Raw genomic sequence first — 16,422 nt, forward strand, 5'->3', positions numbered from 1 at the left:
ATTTAGTAGTAAATAAAATAATTTTTGCAGTGTGGAAAATGTACATGCATTGTGAGGTGAAAACTAGAATGTAATATTTAACTTGCACTATAGTTAAACCTTGATTTTTATTTAACACATGAAGAAAATTAATTGCTATAATTGGTTGGTAGAACAATGATTTAATTTTTTTCTTAATATAAGGTTGGTTCCTTCCCTCAGAAGTAGAAATCTTTTTATTATTTTATCCTGGTGGGTGTGACTATTTTAAAAAAGGGAAAATTTTCATTTTCATCATCTCATCTCAACACGAACCATAGTAATGGATTATCATTCCAAATAGTTTTCCTGAGTGTATAGACATGTATGTATATGAATATGTGTGTGTGTATAGAGAGAGAATCACACCATGTGTACTACTGTGTTTAAATCTAAAGAAAATTCTATATATGAACTTACCATAACTCTGTTTAAGTTTTTATTTCAAAAGAAAACATCTTTATTGCTTCTGAATATAAAAATAATTCACTCAGTATAAAAAGTTAAAATTGTGGAGAAAGAGATCATCCCTGTTCTTGATGCCTCCCAGACATCTCCCTGTGTGCGTCTCTGTGCAATATTTGATCAGTAGGCTCACATCATACACGTGTTTTATAGTTTGCCTTTTTCACAAACTGTATCCTATGCAGATTTCCATATCAGTACATATATATATGTTATTTGTAATAACTGCTTTGTAGCCCGTTGTCTGAATTTTTAGGTAGAATCTAATTTCTCACTGTTACAAAAATGCTGTGGCAAATATCCTCATTACATGCAAGTTTGCTCACGCAAATGATAAATTTCTGGAACTGAAATTGTGGCACAAAGGGTGTTGGTGTGCACACCTTTACATGATGACATATACTGCTAAACAGCCCCCCAGAAAAGCTGTGTAAATGGCTTGTCGTCGTCTTCCTGAGACCCCCTAAGTTCCGTTCCTGACACGGTGCCACGTGTTCAGGAACACAGCTGTAGCCTGCTCAGACCTCCTGCCTCATCCTGCCTTCTTCACACCCCTCAGGCAGACTTGCAGCCCCTCTGCTGAAACGGTTGAGCCTCTCCACGTCCAAGTTGAACAGCCTGGCCATCGGTCTGCGGCAGATTGCGGCCTCCTCACAGGACAGCGTGGGACGTGTTTTGCGCCGGACCCGAATTGCCAAAAACTTGGAACTAGAACAAGTGACTGTCCCAATTGGAGTTCTCCTGGTCATCTTTGAATCTCGCCCTGACTGTCTACCCCAGGTCTGTGACTGACGCCTGCCGTTGGAGCCGTGATTGGAGGAGGAGTGTGTTCTCAGGACTCGAAATAGATCTCCCAAAGATATTTTCCTTTCTTTCTTCTTTTGGTGGGAAAGTCATATCTTTTTTTTTTTCTTAAAAATAATTTTTGAGACTTGATTCTTAGGTTGTTCTTAAGGTAATTTATGTTATTGATTCTTCCCGTAATTCTAAAGTAGATATGCATATGTCCATTTTACTGTTGAAGAACCTGAGGCTTATGGAAGTGAATATTCCTGTCACACTTGTAAGGGTGGAGCTGGGCCTTGAGCCCAAATGACCCTCCGGTACCACGATGCAGGAGCACGTTTCCCTATAGTTTAGCTCACAGGGGCGCTTTGTCCTCTGACCACAGCGTCCCTGCTAGCCAACTGCGGGGTCATTCATCTAATAGCTGGTTTTGCCCATGTGAAAAAGACCCCTTTTTTTTTTTTTTATCAGTGTCACAGATGGTAGGTACATCTCTCGGAAAAGAACTTTCCATAGTTAATGGAAACTAGAACGCGACCCTCTTTAAGGACTTTGTCATATCACAGGCTGATGTTGAGAACCGTGTGTTAAAGGTCTCGTCAAGCAGCCAGGCCCTGATACACAAGGTGGCGCTAGAGGGTGGACTCACTTGCCCTACACACTCTCTCAGAAGTTTGGCACCATTTCCGCACTGGACTGTCCGGTGGGATGATATCAACTCTTTCTTTGCACTAGCCCCAAAGTCTCAAGGAGAAATTCTATTTAAAGACAAAAAACAAACAAAACCCAGCACCTCGTTACTGTAAATAAGGCATAGGGGAGCATGGGAGCCCAGAATGCTTTGTGGAGGATACTCCCTGGATGACCTAAAATCAGCTTGTTCACCAAGGGACTCCCACACCATCAGGGTCTGTCCTCATCCCTGGCTGGTGCTGGCTCACTCCCCACTTCTGGCCACATACCTGTTTGCAGAAATGCCCCAGTGGAAACTGCAGAACTCTAACCTGCTAGTAGGAATGAGTCCATGAAGTCTCTCTACTTCCTTTCATCCACACCAGCTGATACTTCACAAGGAGAACTACAGCTAAGGTTCCTCACCTGGGATCTTAACCTGAATGGCGTCACAGAATCCATGAATCCTAAAATTTCTATGCAGAATTCTGTGTGTGTGTGTGTGTGTATGTATCTGGAGAACATTTACATAACTTTTATAAGGGGTCTGTGAGCAATAAAAACAAACAAAAAAGGATTAAGAACCACTAAACTGGAGATTAACATGTTCAGGCAAGATTTTTTAGTAAAGTATCTTTCTCTACATTATATAATGGGAAGATTTGCATTCTACATTATATAATGGGAAGATTTGCATTCATCCCAAGAACAATCAGAAAGTTAAGCTTCAGGCCCTGGGTGATTGGGTCTGTGTCTTTGGCTCTTTGCTATAAGTGGGTAGCTAACCCACTTCCTGGGTAGCCTACTCTTTCCTCCCCAGACAATCTTGTGCTCCTTTCTCAGTGGTCTCTGCCACAGCTGTCTAGGGGCTGGCAGGAGCTCTAGTCTTCTCCAGGTTGTCAGCACCAGGCATTTTGAGCTCTTGGAACAACTACAGGGCCAGAGGAGGACATGGCCAGAGATGCCGCCCAGCCTCAACCTGAGTCAGAGAAGCAAGCACTTGAGTCAGGAGGCAGCTGGGCACCCTATCCTCCACTGTGGCCAGAGTTGGGAGGGGGCACTTAACTCAGGTTACTTTGCTACTGGTTCTAAGGAAACCACATCGATTAGTTCTTAATATCCAGGTGGTTTCGCTCTGGAGTCAAGGCTCCCAGCCCTGCCACTTAGAAGCACTGTGACCTTGGGAAGTCACCACTTCTCGGGGCTTCGGTGTCTTTATCTATAAAGTGGGGGATAAAAAAATATTTAATTCCCTGGAGCATTTTGAAGATTCAGCGTATTAGGCATTTTAAAGTGATGAACAGAGTGCTTGGCACAGAGGTAGTACTCAGTGAGTGCTGGCTCACTGTTAGCATTACTGCTTTTCCCTTTGGTTCACTACTTTCCCCTTTGATTGGCAGGTGGCAGCCTTGGCTATTGCAAGTGGTAATGGCTTGTTACTCAAAGGAGGGAAGGAGGCCACCCACAGCAACCGGATTCTCCACCTCCTAACCCAGGAGGCCCTCTCGATCCATGGAGTGAAGGAGGCCGTACAACTAGTAAGTCCTTGGGAAGGAGCCAAGTCAGGCCTAGAGGGGCTGGGTCAGGTCTTTGGGTGTTTGAAGCAAAGCTGAGGCCGCCTAAGGCTGAGCTACTTTCAGGGGCAGGCTTGATTGGAGCAGTGGCAGGTCCTGTGTCCCTGCTGACGGTGGACAGTGCCAGGACTTCCTTGGCCCAGATAAGTCTTCAGTGGCTCAAGAAGGCCAGTCTCATTCAGCTGTGTCCTGGCACTATTGATTTACAAGAATGGCTGTTAACTTTTCATTCTTTGGGTCACAGGGCAGCAGGAATATCAGACTGAGAGTGTGAGGCCTGGTTCTGCTCACTGGCAGAGCGATTTAGGGAGAGTCAGATGAGACAAATTTTATGAAAGTTTGTCGTAAGCCATCCAGCAGCATGTAAGTATGAGGTCATGCCATTATCACTATTATCATTATGGTCATTATTTTAACCATTGTCTCACTCTCCTCAACTATGAAATGAAGTTTTTGAACTAGATAGCAATAGCTACAATTTATTGAGCACCTACTACAGGAAAGGAAGTTTTCATCCCATTATCTCTTTTAAGCCTCACAACAAGCCTTTGAGGAAAATACCATTAATTATTAGCCCCATTTTATAGATGGAAATAAACAGGCTCAGAGGTAAAATAACTCACCTAAAATCACACAGTCTGTGGTAGAGTTTAGATGTGGACTCAGGTTGACTCCAGATCCTTCTCTTTCCCATTGAGGCCACTCACTCCAACGTTCCAGGATTTTCTTGGCTGCTGGGATAGTGTCTGCAAACCTGCTGCATTACATGCTCACTGACGAGAATCGGGTTTTTTCTTAGGACAGCATAGTGGGTGGAAAGAGCAGGTTTTAGGGATTCAGATCCCAGCTGTGCCATGTGCTAGCTTAGTTAGACAGGTTTCCTCCCATCCCTTCTTCCTATTGATGTATAACTTTCATACAGTAAAGTCTACAAATCTTATGTGAACAACTCTGCCACTTTGTCCATATGTATACACACATATATAACCAGCAGCCGTATCAAGATACAGAACATTTCCAACACCCGGGCAGGCTCCCTCTGCCCTTCCTAATCAGTAAAACCACTTGTTTTACTTCTTTCACATTCAGTTTCTTTTGCTTATTCTTGAACTTCATATAAATGCAGTTATACTCAATGCCCTCTTTCGTGTTGTATTTCTTTTGTTCATTGTATGTCCGTGCAATTCATCTACATTGTTGCATCCAGCAGTAGTTTTCTCTTTTTTATCACCATGTAGTATTCCATTTACATGCATATAATACAGTTTATCCTTTCTTCTCTTGATGAACATTTGGGTTGTCTCCAGTTTTTGGCTATTCACAATAAAGTTGCTGTGAACATTCTTGAACATGTATGTTTGTATTTCTGTTGTAAGTCACATGACCGTATGGGAGAAAATTAAAAATCAAGAGGAGAAAAAAAGTGCCCATAATCTCAGTGTCCTAACGCAAGCCCGTTAGTCAGTCCACCCGGCATCCCAGGGTAGAGGCTGTCACTGGAAGTCGTGGAGAACCGTGACCCAGCAGGATGCGTGCTGTGATGAGAGAACCAAGAGAGCAGCCACTGAGACCCTTCCTCAGGGCCTGGCATCATCTCTGCCTCCTCTCGCTTCCATGATAGCACTTCGTACTCTTCTGGCGTGTTTTAAATTATCTGCAGTGTGTTGTGGCTGGTAGTGTCCTAACCCTGTCTTCCCTGCTGGACTCTGAGCTCTTCGAGGGCGGGGCCTCTGTCCTGCATGTTTTGTGATGCAGAGCACAGCACCTGATGTGTAGTGTTTGATAAGCATTTCCTGGATGACTTTTCGATCCCCAAGATCAGGAACTTAATCTCATTTCTGGAGTAAGTTTTCAGTGTCTGACTGAGTTGTCAGGAGATACAGACATTTATCTGTAAAAGGGATGCTGCTTCCTCTATATTTGGTGTGGTCAGAAGATGTCATTCTCTTGGTCTGAGGAACCTCACTTCACTGGAATGTCGTGAGGATCTCGGAAGAATTCCTGTGGAGTGGATTCAGTTCCTGAGAAAAACAGAGCTCCCTGATTATTGAGCGTGCTTCTCCCAGACTAGGAGGCCATGCTGCTTAGTCACAAAGGAGATAACCCTTCAGGGCAGGCAGGCAGGGCTCTGTTCCCTTCCATTTCTGAAAGGCAAAGGAGGCTTTTCCTCCTCTGAGGATTCATTTCGTTAGTTAGTTCACTCACTCACTCATTCACTGATTCAGTGTCTGCTCCATGCCAGGCATTACGCTGGGCTCAGGGCTACAAAAGGGCGTCAAACCTGGGTTTGACTCCTGAGAGGCTTACAGTCCTTTCCGGATGTATTTTGGACCTGGAAGCTGGGATAGTAGAAATTGGGTCTCTGTGTATCATCTCTGTATTTTTGTGTTTACAGGCTCACGTGATCAGTCTTTTGAGGGTTTTTTTGACTAATAATGTTAATTCCTTAGATAATTTGAAAACATGTCCTGTATTTTCATCATTTAGAATGGTATAATTTTGTCATGACCTAATCTTCCCAAGATTTCGTATTAAAAGGAGTCAGACACCCCTCACCAAAAAAACAAAGATGTCATCTTTATCTTTTCATTCTCTGCCTCTTCAGGTGAATACCAGAGAAGAAGTGGAAGATCTTTGCCGCCTAGACAAAATGATAGATCTTATTATTCCACGTGGCTCTTCCCAGCTGGTCAGAGACATCCAGAAAGCTGCTAAGGGCATTCCAGTGATGGGGCACAGTGAAGGGATCTGTCACATGTATGTGGACTCAGAGGCCAGTGTGGATAAAGTCACTAGACTAGGTGAGCTGAATGGGGTCCCCTGTTTTATGTGGGCGAAATATTTGTCAAGTCCTCTGTGGCTCTGGATCATTAGAAGGAATTCTTTGTCGTCCTTCTTTCAGTCAGAGACTCGAAATGTGAGTATCCAGCTGCCTGTAATGCTTTAGAGACTCTGTTGATCCATCGAGATCTGCTGAGAACACCATTGTTTGACCAGATCATTGATATGCTGAGAGTGGAACAGGTAAGACAAGTCCACAGGACTCGTACATCACTTGCCCTCATCCGTCCTGAGATTTAGAAGCCTGTGGGATTAGACCAGGAGCACCTGCCACACTATTTAAGGCAATTTAAGAAGCAGTATTTTGGAGCATCTGCTATGTACAAAGTTCTGTGCTAAATACACAGAGATGCATAAGACATGCCCCTGCCTTCTGACAGTCTAGTAGATGGAAGAAACCCATACACAAACAGCGTCATTACAAAGTGGAATGTGCTAAGTGCTAAGAGCCTCCAAAGATAAGGCAGATTACGTGGCAGCCCACTGAATGGGCTATTTCTGGCAACCTTTTATTCAGGCGGCATAGTTTAAAGGTTATTTTTCTGAACACATTCCTGTTTGGATTTGATTTGAAAAGATAGTACAGCAATGTTTTCAAACCAAAAATTTATATGCATCCATTCCTCCACAAATGTATTAAATTACCAGTATTAATGTACTTAATACAGTGACATTCGGGAGTCAACAATTTGTGTAATGTCCTCTCTGGATTATTTTCTTACCATGTCATTAAGTTTATAAACAACCAAAGCCAGGAAGTTTCAAACACAAGTGTATGTTCCATCCTCAATTTCTAATTGCTAGAAAATAGATGCTCTCTGGGCAAAAACAGACGATCTTAAATTTTCTGTCAGGATGCATTTTAAGCTCTAATATCTCATGTCGTGGTGCCCTTTCAGAATTACATAAACTAGCCCAGCAGTAGAGAAAGTGACTGGTGGCCTTGCTTCCTTTGACCCTAAGCATGTGTCTTTTCCCTTCCATCCTTTTGCTGGAAAGAAAGGTTCTAATCAGCTTATAAATGTGGCATGGTCCCAGTGAGAACCTGAGAAGATTGTTTTGAAAATGGAAATGTACTCTACAAGTTAAAAGGGAGTCAGAGCACATGATCACTCATGTTTGGGGCCCTGCTTTACGTTAGTGGCCTGTTTAATTGGGCAGCTATGTATGCCAAGCACCACACCAGACCGGACAGGAAGCAAGCTGTTTTTTAGCCAGGAATAAAACCCCCAGTCCTGATTCAGACAAACCCGTGGTATCCTCAGTCATCCTCAGGATTGCCTTGATGTTTCTCAAGTCAAAATGAGTCAATATGTACTTCATGCAGCACCTTTGTGTTGCAGGAAGTAAACCAGCGGGGCGACTTGCACAGAGCTGCCGCTGTGGGAGGGGATTCCAGGCCCTGCGGAACGTGGTTGGACCGAGGCCTGGAGGACATGGGGTCCCCAGTAGGAAACCATGCAGGGTCTCAGGAGCAGTGACAGGACGAGCACTGATTGTTGTAACTTGTGCCAAGGCAAGAGCTTGGTCCCAAAGAATCAAGGTGTGAACCCTGCCCTGGGGAAGTCTCAGAGAATGAGGCCGAAGTGGGATTTTTTTGACTTGTGACCGGGGCCATCAGTCACCAGCATCAGGATCCTTAAAGTTCTCCAGCCAGGAACAGGATTAGCCCCAGAGTCTGGAGCTGAGCCGAACATAGAGGTGGGGCCAGATTGACAGAGTCAGAAATCTGACAGCCGCGTTTTGAGGTGGTTACTAACCAAGCACTGTTTTCCTCTAAAGCACACCTAAGAATTCTCCGGGGTGAAGGGAGTAGAACTGTATACGTGGCATCTCCCTCTTTCCATGAGTCCATTGCTCAGGTCTCATATGCAGAGAATGGGATTTGTGTCTGTGTGTGTGAGGAAGATCAGCCATGAGCTAACGTCTGTGCTAATCTTCCTCTATTTTGTATGTGGGTTGCCTGCCACAGCATGGCTTGATGAGCGGTGTCTAGGTCCACACCCAGGATCCAAGCCTGCAAACCCCAGGCCGCTAAAGTGGAGTGCACGAACTTAACCACTATGCCATTGAGCCAGCCCTGAGAATGGGACTTTTTTTTTTGAGGAAGATTAACCCTGAGCTAACTGCTGCCAATCCTCCTCTTTTTGCTGAGGAAGACTGGCCCTGAGCTAACATCCATGCCCATCTTCCTCTACTTTATATGTGGGATGCCTACCACAGCATGGTGTGCCAAGCAGTGCCATGTCTGCACCCGGGATCCAAACCGGCGAACCCCGGGCCATCGAAGCGAAACATGCAAACTTAACTGCTGCGCCACCGGGTCGGCCCCTGAGAATGGGATTTTTATAGTCAGATGTTCATTTAAGTAAAATGCAGTCAAGGGCTTATGTTGATAGCCCCATGAATGCCTTGCTCATTCTTAACATTCAGAGGCTTTCTGCTTAAATCCCTGCCCCAGTTTTACTGAGGGCCACTGCTGGCAAGTGGCCAGTCAGCCTTTTCGAAAGCAGAGCATCCTGGAGGATGGGAAGCTGCCTCTAAAAGGAAGGCAGGGACTAGGTTAGTTGTCCAGGCTGCAGGAGCCACAGGCTCATCATCTTCAGGCCCATCTTGCTGTGTGATCCTAGAGGAAGAAGTGTGAGCGTGCTTGTTTCTGTTGCGTTCATGTTGTTGCCCCGGACTTCCTCTGTTCCAGGTGAAGATTCACGCAGGCCCCAAGTTCGCCTCCTATTTGACCTTCAGCCCCTCCGAAGTGAAGTCCCTCCGAACTGAGTATGGGGACCTGGAATTGTGCATTGAAGTGGTGGACAACGTCCAGGAGGCCATCGACCACATCCACAAGTACGGCAGCTCCCACACAGATGTCATCGTCACAGAGAATGGTCAGTGTCCAGATGCTTCAAGCATATGGTGTCTGCTTTTTCTGCTTTGATCTCCAAGGTGGTCCTGCTCCTCTCAGCCCCTCTTGGCCTGCAGGAAAACATAATCCAAATAGACTAAAGAAAGCCTGGTCTTGGTTGCATTTGATGATTTGCCGAGTGCTTTCACATCCCTTCCCTCATTATATTGTCACAGCGGGCCATGTGGGAGCAGGCGGGGAAGAGATGTTTAGCTCCACTCAAAGATGACTCGCTCTGTCTCAGAGGTTTTATCATTTCATCGTTAAAATAATATTTCCAGTTGTTGGAATAAATCCATTTTACAACTGAGGAAACCAAGGCCCAGAACCATCTTGTTAAGGGCAGAACCAGCTCTCCACATTCCTTCATCCTGCAGATATGTATTGAGAGAGACACCTCGGTATCAGGCACTGGAGGCCCGGTGGTGAAGGAAGCCCATGTGGCCCCCTCAGGGAATTTACAGTCAGTTTATCGGGGAATCAGAACACCACCAATAGTAATAGCTAACATTTACTGAATACTCACCACGTGCTAGGCTCTGGGATGAGTGCTCTATGGATGTCAACTCATTTTATCTTCTCCACAACCCTGTGGACTGGGTAATATTGTCACTTCCCATCTTACTCAGGCTCAGAGAGGTCACCCAGCTAGTGGGTGTGGAGTTGGAGTTCAGACTGAGGCCTATAAACAAATAGGCTCTGAGTTTACTCCAGAGCCTATAAACAGATAGTGTAGACAAGCCAGTGCAGCATTGAGGGTGTGTCTCCAGTAGGAGATCTGGATTCCAAAGCGGTCTTTCCCAGACAAGTACTCTTCCCACAACAGTGACTGATGAAGTGGGTTTGCCACCTTCTTCAGATTTCTCGCAGGTCTGCGTGTTCAATATGTGGGGCAACTCCTTGGGGCCTGGGCCCTGCCCCAGTCAGCCACCAGTGACTGGCTGGAAGTAGGGATGTTCTCCGTGTGTCATCCTAACTTGATTTCTTCTCTCACTTCATGCTGCAGAGAAAACAGCAGAGTTCTTCCTCCAGCACGTGGATAGCGCCTGCGTGTTCTGGAACGCCAGCACTCGCTTCTCTGATGGCTACCGCTTCGGACTAGGTAAGAAAGACTCTGGACAGGGGAAAAAGGAGTCCCTTGTGTACCACTGTGTGGTCCAAGGAGTGTGGTGAGGGTGGTTTTAATCTTAATCTCTCCATAATCCATGCTTGATCAAGATAATAGAGACAGAATTGTGGGAGGGTGGGTTTATGAGCGAGGACAATAATAGCTTCCGTGAGTTGCTGGAAGTCCTATGCTGTAGGCATGTCACGTGTTAAGAAGGTAGGTACTGGTATTTCGTTTTTCACAGATAGGGAAACTGAGATTCAAAGAAGTGAAGTAACTTGCCCAAAGTCACACAGCTGGCATTCAGGCCCAAACTTGTGCAAGTCCAAAGCCCAGATCACTCCCACCTCAGTTTGGGCAGACCACAGCGTGTCTTCATGCACAGGTTGTGACAGGTGTACATGCCGAGGTCCCTCGAGAGCACTGCCCTTGCAGACTGACTTCTTCAGAGAGACACAGCCAGGTTGCCTCAGAGCTAGGAATTCCCCATGAGAACAGGACAAAAGAAGGTGTTAGTACTGATGCTGGGCTTAAGTGTCAGCATCAGAAACAAACAGGTAAGCCCGGAAGTGCAAGATTTACCTGTAAAGCAGACTGAAATAAAAAGCTTCAGAAAGATACCCTTCTCTCCCCTTGTGAGGGGTTTCTCAGTCTTTGGTTTTCCAGGGTACCACTCTGCAGAGCTCCGATAAGGCATTTATGACACATCGGAGAATTATTTCAACCACTTAAAACATTTTAATCCCTCTGAACTTTTGACTAGATGATCTGCCTGGAGAAATAGTTCTCACTGAATTGTTAAAGGTTATTAAAGGGAATTTTACCCGGTTATTCTTAGTCATTAGGCTCTTTTTTCTCAGTTCCCTGCTCCTCTGATGTTGGGGTTTTGATTTAATTATCGCATTGCTTGCACAGATCTCTGTATTCCATGTTCTTGAAGAAGAAATAGCAGCGTGCTTTTAAGGGCTGAGGTGCCAGCTTTCAAGTGAAAGTCCAAGAATGGGGGAGAGCGGAAGACCCCTCCGCTGTCTTTCCATCACCAGCTCAGAGCAAAAGCTCCAACTCTAATTGAGTTAAATTCCTGGGAAATGCGTTGATAGCAGTGACAGATAATGCACGTTGAGCGTTCACTACATCCCCAGCGCTGTGCTAAGTGCATCACAGCCATTATCTCACTGAGTGCTTCAAAATGGATTCCATATTTTCTGCATTTTCCAGAGGAAACAGTGGGAGTGTGAGGAAGGGTTAGGTAATGTGCCCTGAGTCCTGTGGTCTCTTCACTGCTCAACCAGGCTTGCCCCAGGGGTCTCCCTCCTCATGCCAACTCTACCCTGGGCACATCCCCGCTCAGGCCTTTGCCCTCCACTTCTCTCTGCCTGCAGCCCCTCTCCGCCTGCTGTGCCCCTGGCTGGCTCCTTCGCCTTGTTCAGGTTGCAGCGGAAAGTTACCTCCCCAGGAAGGCTCTCTCTGGCTACCCTCTTGAGTGTGTCCCCACCCGACCCACGCAGTCTGTCCCAGCTCCCTCCACTGCACTCAGTCACCATGTGAAGTTATGTGCTAAACTGTTCTTCAGCCCCTTGCCCACACGAAAACAGGACCTTGTATCAATTATTCACCCTTATCCCTAGGGCTCACCCAGCACAGTGCCTGTACATAGTACATGCTCAGTAAAGTTGTGGTGAACCAGGGAGGCCTGCCTGTCCTGTGTGCAGTGCAGAACCTGGGGCCAGACCCAGGAAGACCCCTGATGTCCCGGCAAACATGGTCCCGAAGCCTGGAGCAAGAGGGAAAAGACATGAATAGCACCCCTCCATGTACTCAGCAACTGTCTAATGAGTACCTGTGTGCTAAGAATTCTGAGGGACACTAAGAACTTGTCCCTTACATTCTAGGATTTAAAGAATATTTGGGGAGATAAGACCTCTATACTAATTATTGTTGTATACCTCAGAAGATGCCCAAATGTTGAATTATGATAGACAATCCAGATACTAAACAGATAGCAGAGACAGCACCTCTGGTATTAGCAAAATGCATTGGGGATGAAGTACAAAAGAGAGGCCCACACATTGTGTTTGCAGAAGAAGGGGGCTTTTCATGATGTCTAGTGACCAGAGAACAGGTTTACAGAGACAGTGGAACTCTGGCTGGCCTGGGGAGGAGGGGTCAAGAGTGGGCAGGGAGACAGGGTGCCACATAAGAAGAAGGAAGAGACGTGGGTCTGGAGGGCGGACAGGAAGCGGAGGCTAGGGAAAGCCACGTCCTCATCCATGCTTTTTCGCAGGAGCTGAAGTGGGCATCAGTACATCACGAATCCACGCCCGGGGACCAGTAGGACTGGAGGGACTCCTTACCACCAAGTGGCTGCTGCGAGGGCAAGACCACGTGGTCTCAGATTTCTCAGAGCATGGAAGTTTAAAATATCTTCACGAGACCCTCCCTGTTCCTCAGAGAAACACCAACTGAAAGCGTTCAGAGAAGAGCCGGAGTGTACCGAGAGGTCTTCACAGTTCACCTTGTCTTAGGAATCTCAGGGGATGAGCCAGGTCTTGTCTCCCACTTGCTGGAAGGGTCTGCCTGTTGGGAAGCTCACCTAGATGCTTCTGGGCTCAGTTTGGTAACATCAGTCTCAGCTAATGCGTGTTCCAGGTCACTCTTCTCTCTCTCTTTTTTTTAAGCTAGAAAATAATTGCTATGGATAGGGACTTTGCTTAATTGCTGCAGCTTTGGACTTTGCTTCACCCAGTCCAGTTCCTTGCAGTGACAGAAACAGAAAGATGCAGTTCGCCCACATAAAAGGCAATGGAAAAATTGTGGCTGCTTTTTACCTTTTATCGCCTCAATGAGGTAAAGTCTCCCTTGGCATTTGGTTGGTACTGGAGCCACTCATACCTAATAAGTCCTTCTGCATTTCATTTCTTTCACACTCATAGTCATCCTCGAAAAGGAGAGATGTGAGATTGTAGAAAAAAGGGGCAGCTCTTCTTTCTGGCATTCTTATTTGAAACAATCACAAAAATGAACTGAATCATTTTCACTGGGAAGATTGACCTTTTGTATTTATTTGCTGAGTAAATGTAAATAAGCATTCCAGATGCTTGCAGCGTCCCCAGATGCAGGAGAGTCGGCATTACCCTTGCTGCAGCTGCAACCTGGAGCTGCAGGCAGGAGGTGTGAGTCTCAGGATGAAGTATGTGCTGCAGCAATTACGCTTGAGACTTTTATATAAATTATTTTGTCATCCTATCCTTTCTCTCCAAAACGAAAATTAGAGGATTATTTTAGTACTTTGGATTCTTACCCCCTTTTTGAGAAATAAAGTTCTTATGAAAAGCCCTTGTGCACGAGTAAAATTTTCTCCTCCTTTGTCGTTACCCTCTTCCTCTTCCCTCCCTTGTGGCTCTCACCCCCACTGTTACACATCGTCTCTTCTCTGGAAGTTGGTGGGGCGACGCCCAGCCATCTGCCTCAACAGCGTCAGTGGAAGCAGTTCAGGCAGGCCCCAGGCATGGACTCATCCTCAGGGAGGTGTTGGGAGAGAGGAGAGGAAAACAGGAGATTAAGCCCCAGGAGCTGAAGGACCGAAAGCCTGGTGATAGTCTGAAGTCAGGCTGTGTACACCGCCAGCGTGCTGCCATTGTGCCAGGTCCACACAGCGTCCACCCAGACGCCAGTAGCCCCGGCTGACATCCTTAGTTCACTCTGGAAGATCCTCCCTGCCAGTCCCATTGCAGAGACAGGATGCCTGTTTCACTGACAGCTCTACCGCCCCAACCCCGCCATCTAGCTCCTGTTCTTAGGGTCCCTGGTGCCCGACAGTCTGCAGTGAAAGATTTCGTGTCTCGTGGGGCTCCTCTGAAAGAAATAAGCCCTCACTTGCATGCCTCTTATCTTCTGAGGATGTTTTATGAGCACAAGAATTGTGTCGGGTGAAACAAGTTCCCAGGCTGGCTCCAAACTCTCCTTCTCATCCAGACCCTTACATGGTCTGGCCAGTTACCCTCTTGCCTGCCCTCTGGATGGGGGATTCTGGCAGAGCTTGCCTGAAAAGGCAGTAAACAAAGTCCTGCCTGAAACTGTGTGGCAAATACCACAATCAGCTCCCAACCAGACAACAAGTGCCCCTGGAGTCTAAAATAGAAAGCGACTCCGGAAGGCCGGGGCCCTTGGGGAAGACGCCACTGAGCAGGCAGGCCTGGATCTGGGCCCTGAGAAAGACGAGTCGTAGGAGTAGGGAGCAGGCAGAGCATTCAGGCAGGGCACTGGTGCGAGTGAAAGTCCAGAGGGGGATGAAACTCAAGTTGGAGAGCAGTGAATATGCCAGTTTGGGGCAGAAGTGCATGTGGGTAAACAGAAGGTATTACATCCCAAACAGCTGACATCGGTATAATCTTGACGGAGCCAACCCTTCTTAGGGCATGGAATGGGGGTGGGGTTTGGTCTGGAATACACAGGTAAAGCTCAGTTATCCAACCAGGCCATTTCCCCTCTGCAGCAACCTCAGCCTTAGTCCATTTCTGTAGAAACCGTGGCCGTGGCCATCAGCATTCTCCCTTTGCCACCCAAAGTGAAGAGATTCCCTAAAAGAGGGCCAGGAGGCAGCCATAGCCTCACAAGGACCGCCCCCCAGGTGAGCTTCTAGGACTTCCTGCCTTGTCCAGGCTAAGGGAAGGGGGCTTTTTCTTCTGAAATCCCTCCTGTGGTCCAGCCCTACTACTTCCTTTCCTGGCTTGACAGCTCATGCCACTGAACCAACCGATTCGGAAGCTGCCCCTCCCAACAAAGAGGAATAAGAGCGCTCCTGGGAGACGTAAAATAACATAGGTTCTTATTTGTCAAGCCAAGTTTACTTGGGTTTAGGTTTTCTGTTACTTACAGCCAAAAGTCTCTCAACAATACAGTATATACGTACATGATGGGGGCGTTTACAAAATTATTCCTATAGGAAGAAAGGTGGGCAGCCAAGGACTAGATTATCATAGGTGTTGTCTGCTCTATATCCCGTGTCTTAGAGAACCCTCTCTCCCCCATTTTGTGGTGATCTTGCTCAGTCTCTGATTCAGGGGAGGGATGCTGACCTCCCCCTGCGTCGCTGTTTTTAGTGGTAGTCACGTGACTTGGGCCTGACCACTCTGAGTCCTCTGCTGCCCTGCTGACAGTGCTCGCTTCAGGACTGGGCATAGGATTGAAACTTGGCCAAACAGCGTCCTGGTACAAGTGAATTTTTGCTGCAGTTATTAGGAAAAACAAACTCTCCTCCTCTGGGGTTATAAACTCCACGTCTCAAGGAGGTCTAAAGCTGATAGTATCCATCCTTCCTGCCACGTAGAGAGACCTGTGTGAGAAGCATCCAACACAGAGGAAAGGGAGCCAGGGCATATAGACTTTGCCCACCTGGTTTCATCCATGCCTGACTTCCACCACTGGACTCAATTCAATAATTCCCCCTTTTTTGCTTAAGCTGGTTTGAGTTGGGTTTCTATCTCTTTCATCTCAGATGACTCTGGATAATATACCTGGGTTCAAATTGCTACCGTTTGTTAAACGAGTGACTTTGGGCAAGTTACTTAAGTTCTGTGAGCCTCCGTTTCCTGGTGGGAATATTGACATCTCCGTCATAGGTGGTAAAGTAAATACTCGGCACGACACGGGCACCTAGCAAGCCCTCCATAAGCAGGAGATGGTCACTTGCTGTGGTTTTCAGGTGCCCAGCTGTGCGCTTAGCTTTGCACTCCACAAGAAACTACAAGTTTCTTCCGTTACTCTTGAGGCAGTATTCACGAGCCAGATTTTCCCATCCCAGCATCGTCTGGTCACCAGAATCCCAGCCTTGCCCTCCACACGAGCGGGAGGAGCAGAGCACTGGACTCTGATCAGACATTTAAGCACCTGGAGTGGGTGGGCAGCTGCTACTGAGAAGGGCATGAGCAGTAGGGACCCTATCTTGGGTCTGGGGAAGAGAAGTGAACCCAGGTGACGTCATCTTCTGTTTGAAAGAAGATAGGTGATCCCGTTTCGGCTGAGGGGAGCAGGGCTTCTGTATGCAGGCAGCGGGA

At 46.8% G+C, this 16,422-nt stretch overlaps 1 protein-coding gene across 2 annotated transcripts in view; it reads left to right on the forward strand.

Moving 5' to 3' along the window:
* Positions 1 to 13,699, forward strand: part of ALDH18A1 (aldehyde dehydrogenase 18 family member A1) — a 44,342-nt gene extending 30,643 nt beyond the window's left edge. For both annotated transcript variants that reach the window (XM_070560698.1, XM_070560709.1), the window contains exons 12-18: positions 1,043 to 1,263; positions 3,342 to 3,479; positions 6,121 to 6,316; positions 6,418 to 6,539; positions 9,055 to 9,241; positions 10,265 to 10,360; positions 12,651 to 13,699. In XM_070560698.1, coding sequence (XP_070416799.1) covers positions 1,043 to 1,263; positions 3,342 to 3,479; positions 6,121 to 6,316; positions 6,418 to 6,539; positions 9,055 to 9,241; positions 10,265 to 10,360; positions 12,651 to 12,832 — 1,142 coding nt within the window. In that variant the 3' untranslated portion in view covers positions 12,833 to 13,699. The remainder of the gene's footprint in view (positions 1 to 1,042; positions 1,264 to 3,341; positions 3,480 to 6,120; positions 6,317 to 6,417; positions 6,540 to 9,054; positions 9,242 to 10,264; positions 10,361 to 12,650) is intronic.
* The last annotated feature ends 2,723 nt before the right edge of the window (positions 13,700 to 16,422 follow it).

The sequence above is a fragment of the Equus przewalskii genome, chromosome 1, assembly GCF_037783145.1.
Source record: "Equus przewalskii isolate Varuska chromosome 1, EquPr2, whole genome shotgun sequence".
NCBI lineage: Eukaryota > Metazoa > Chordata > Mammalia > Perissodactyla > Equidae > Equus > Equus przewalskii.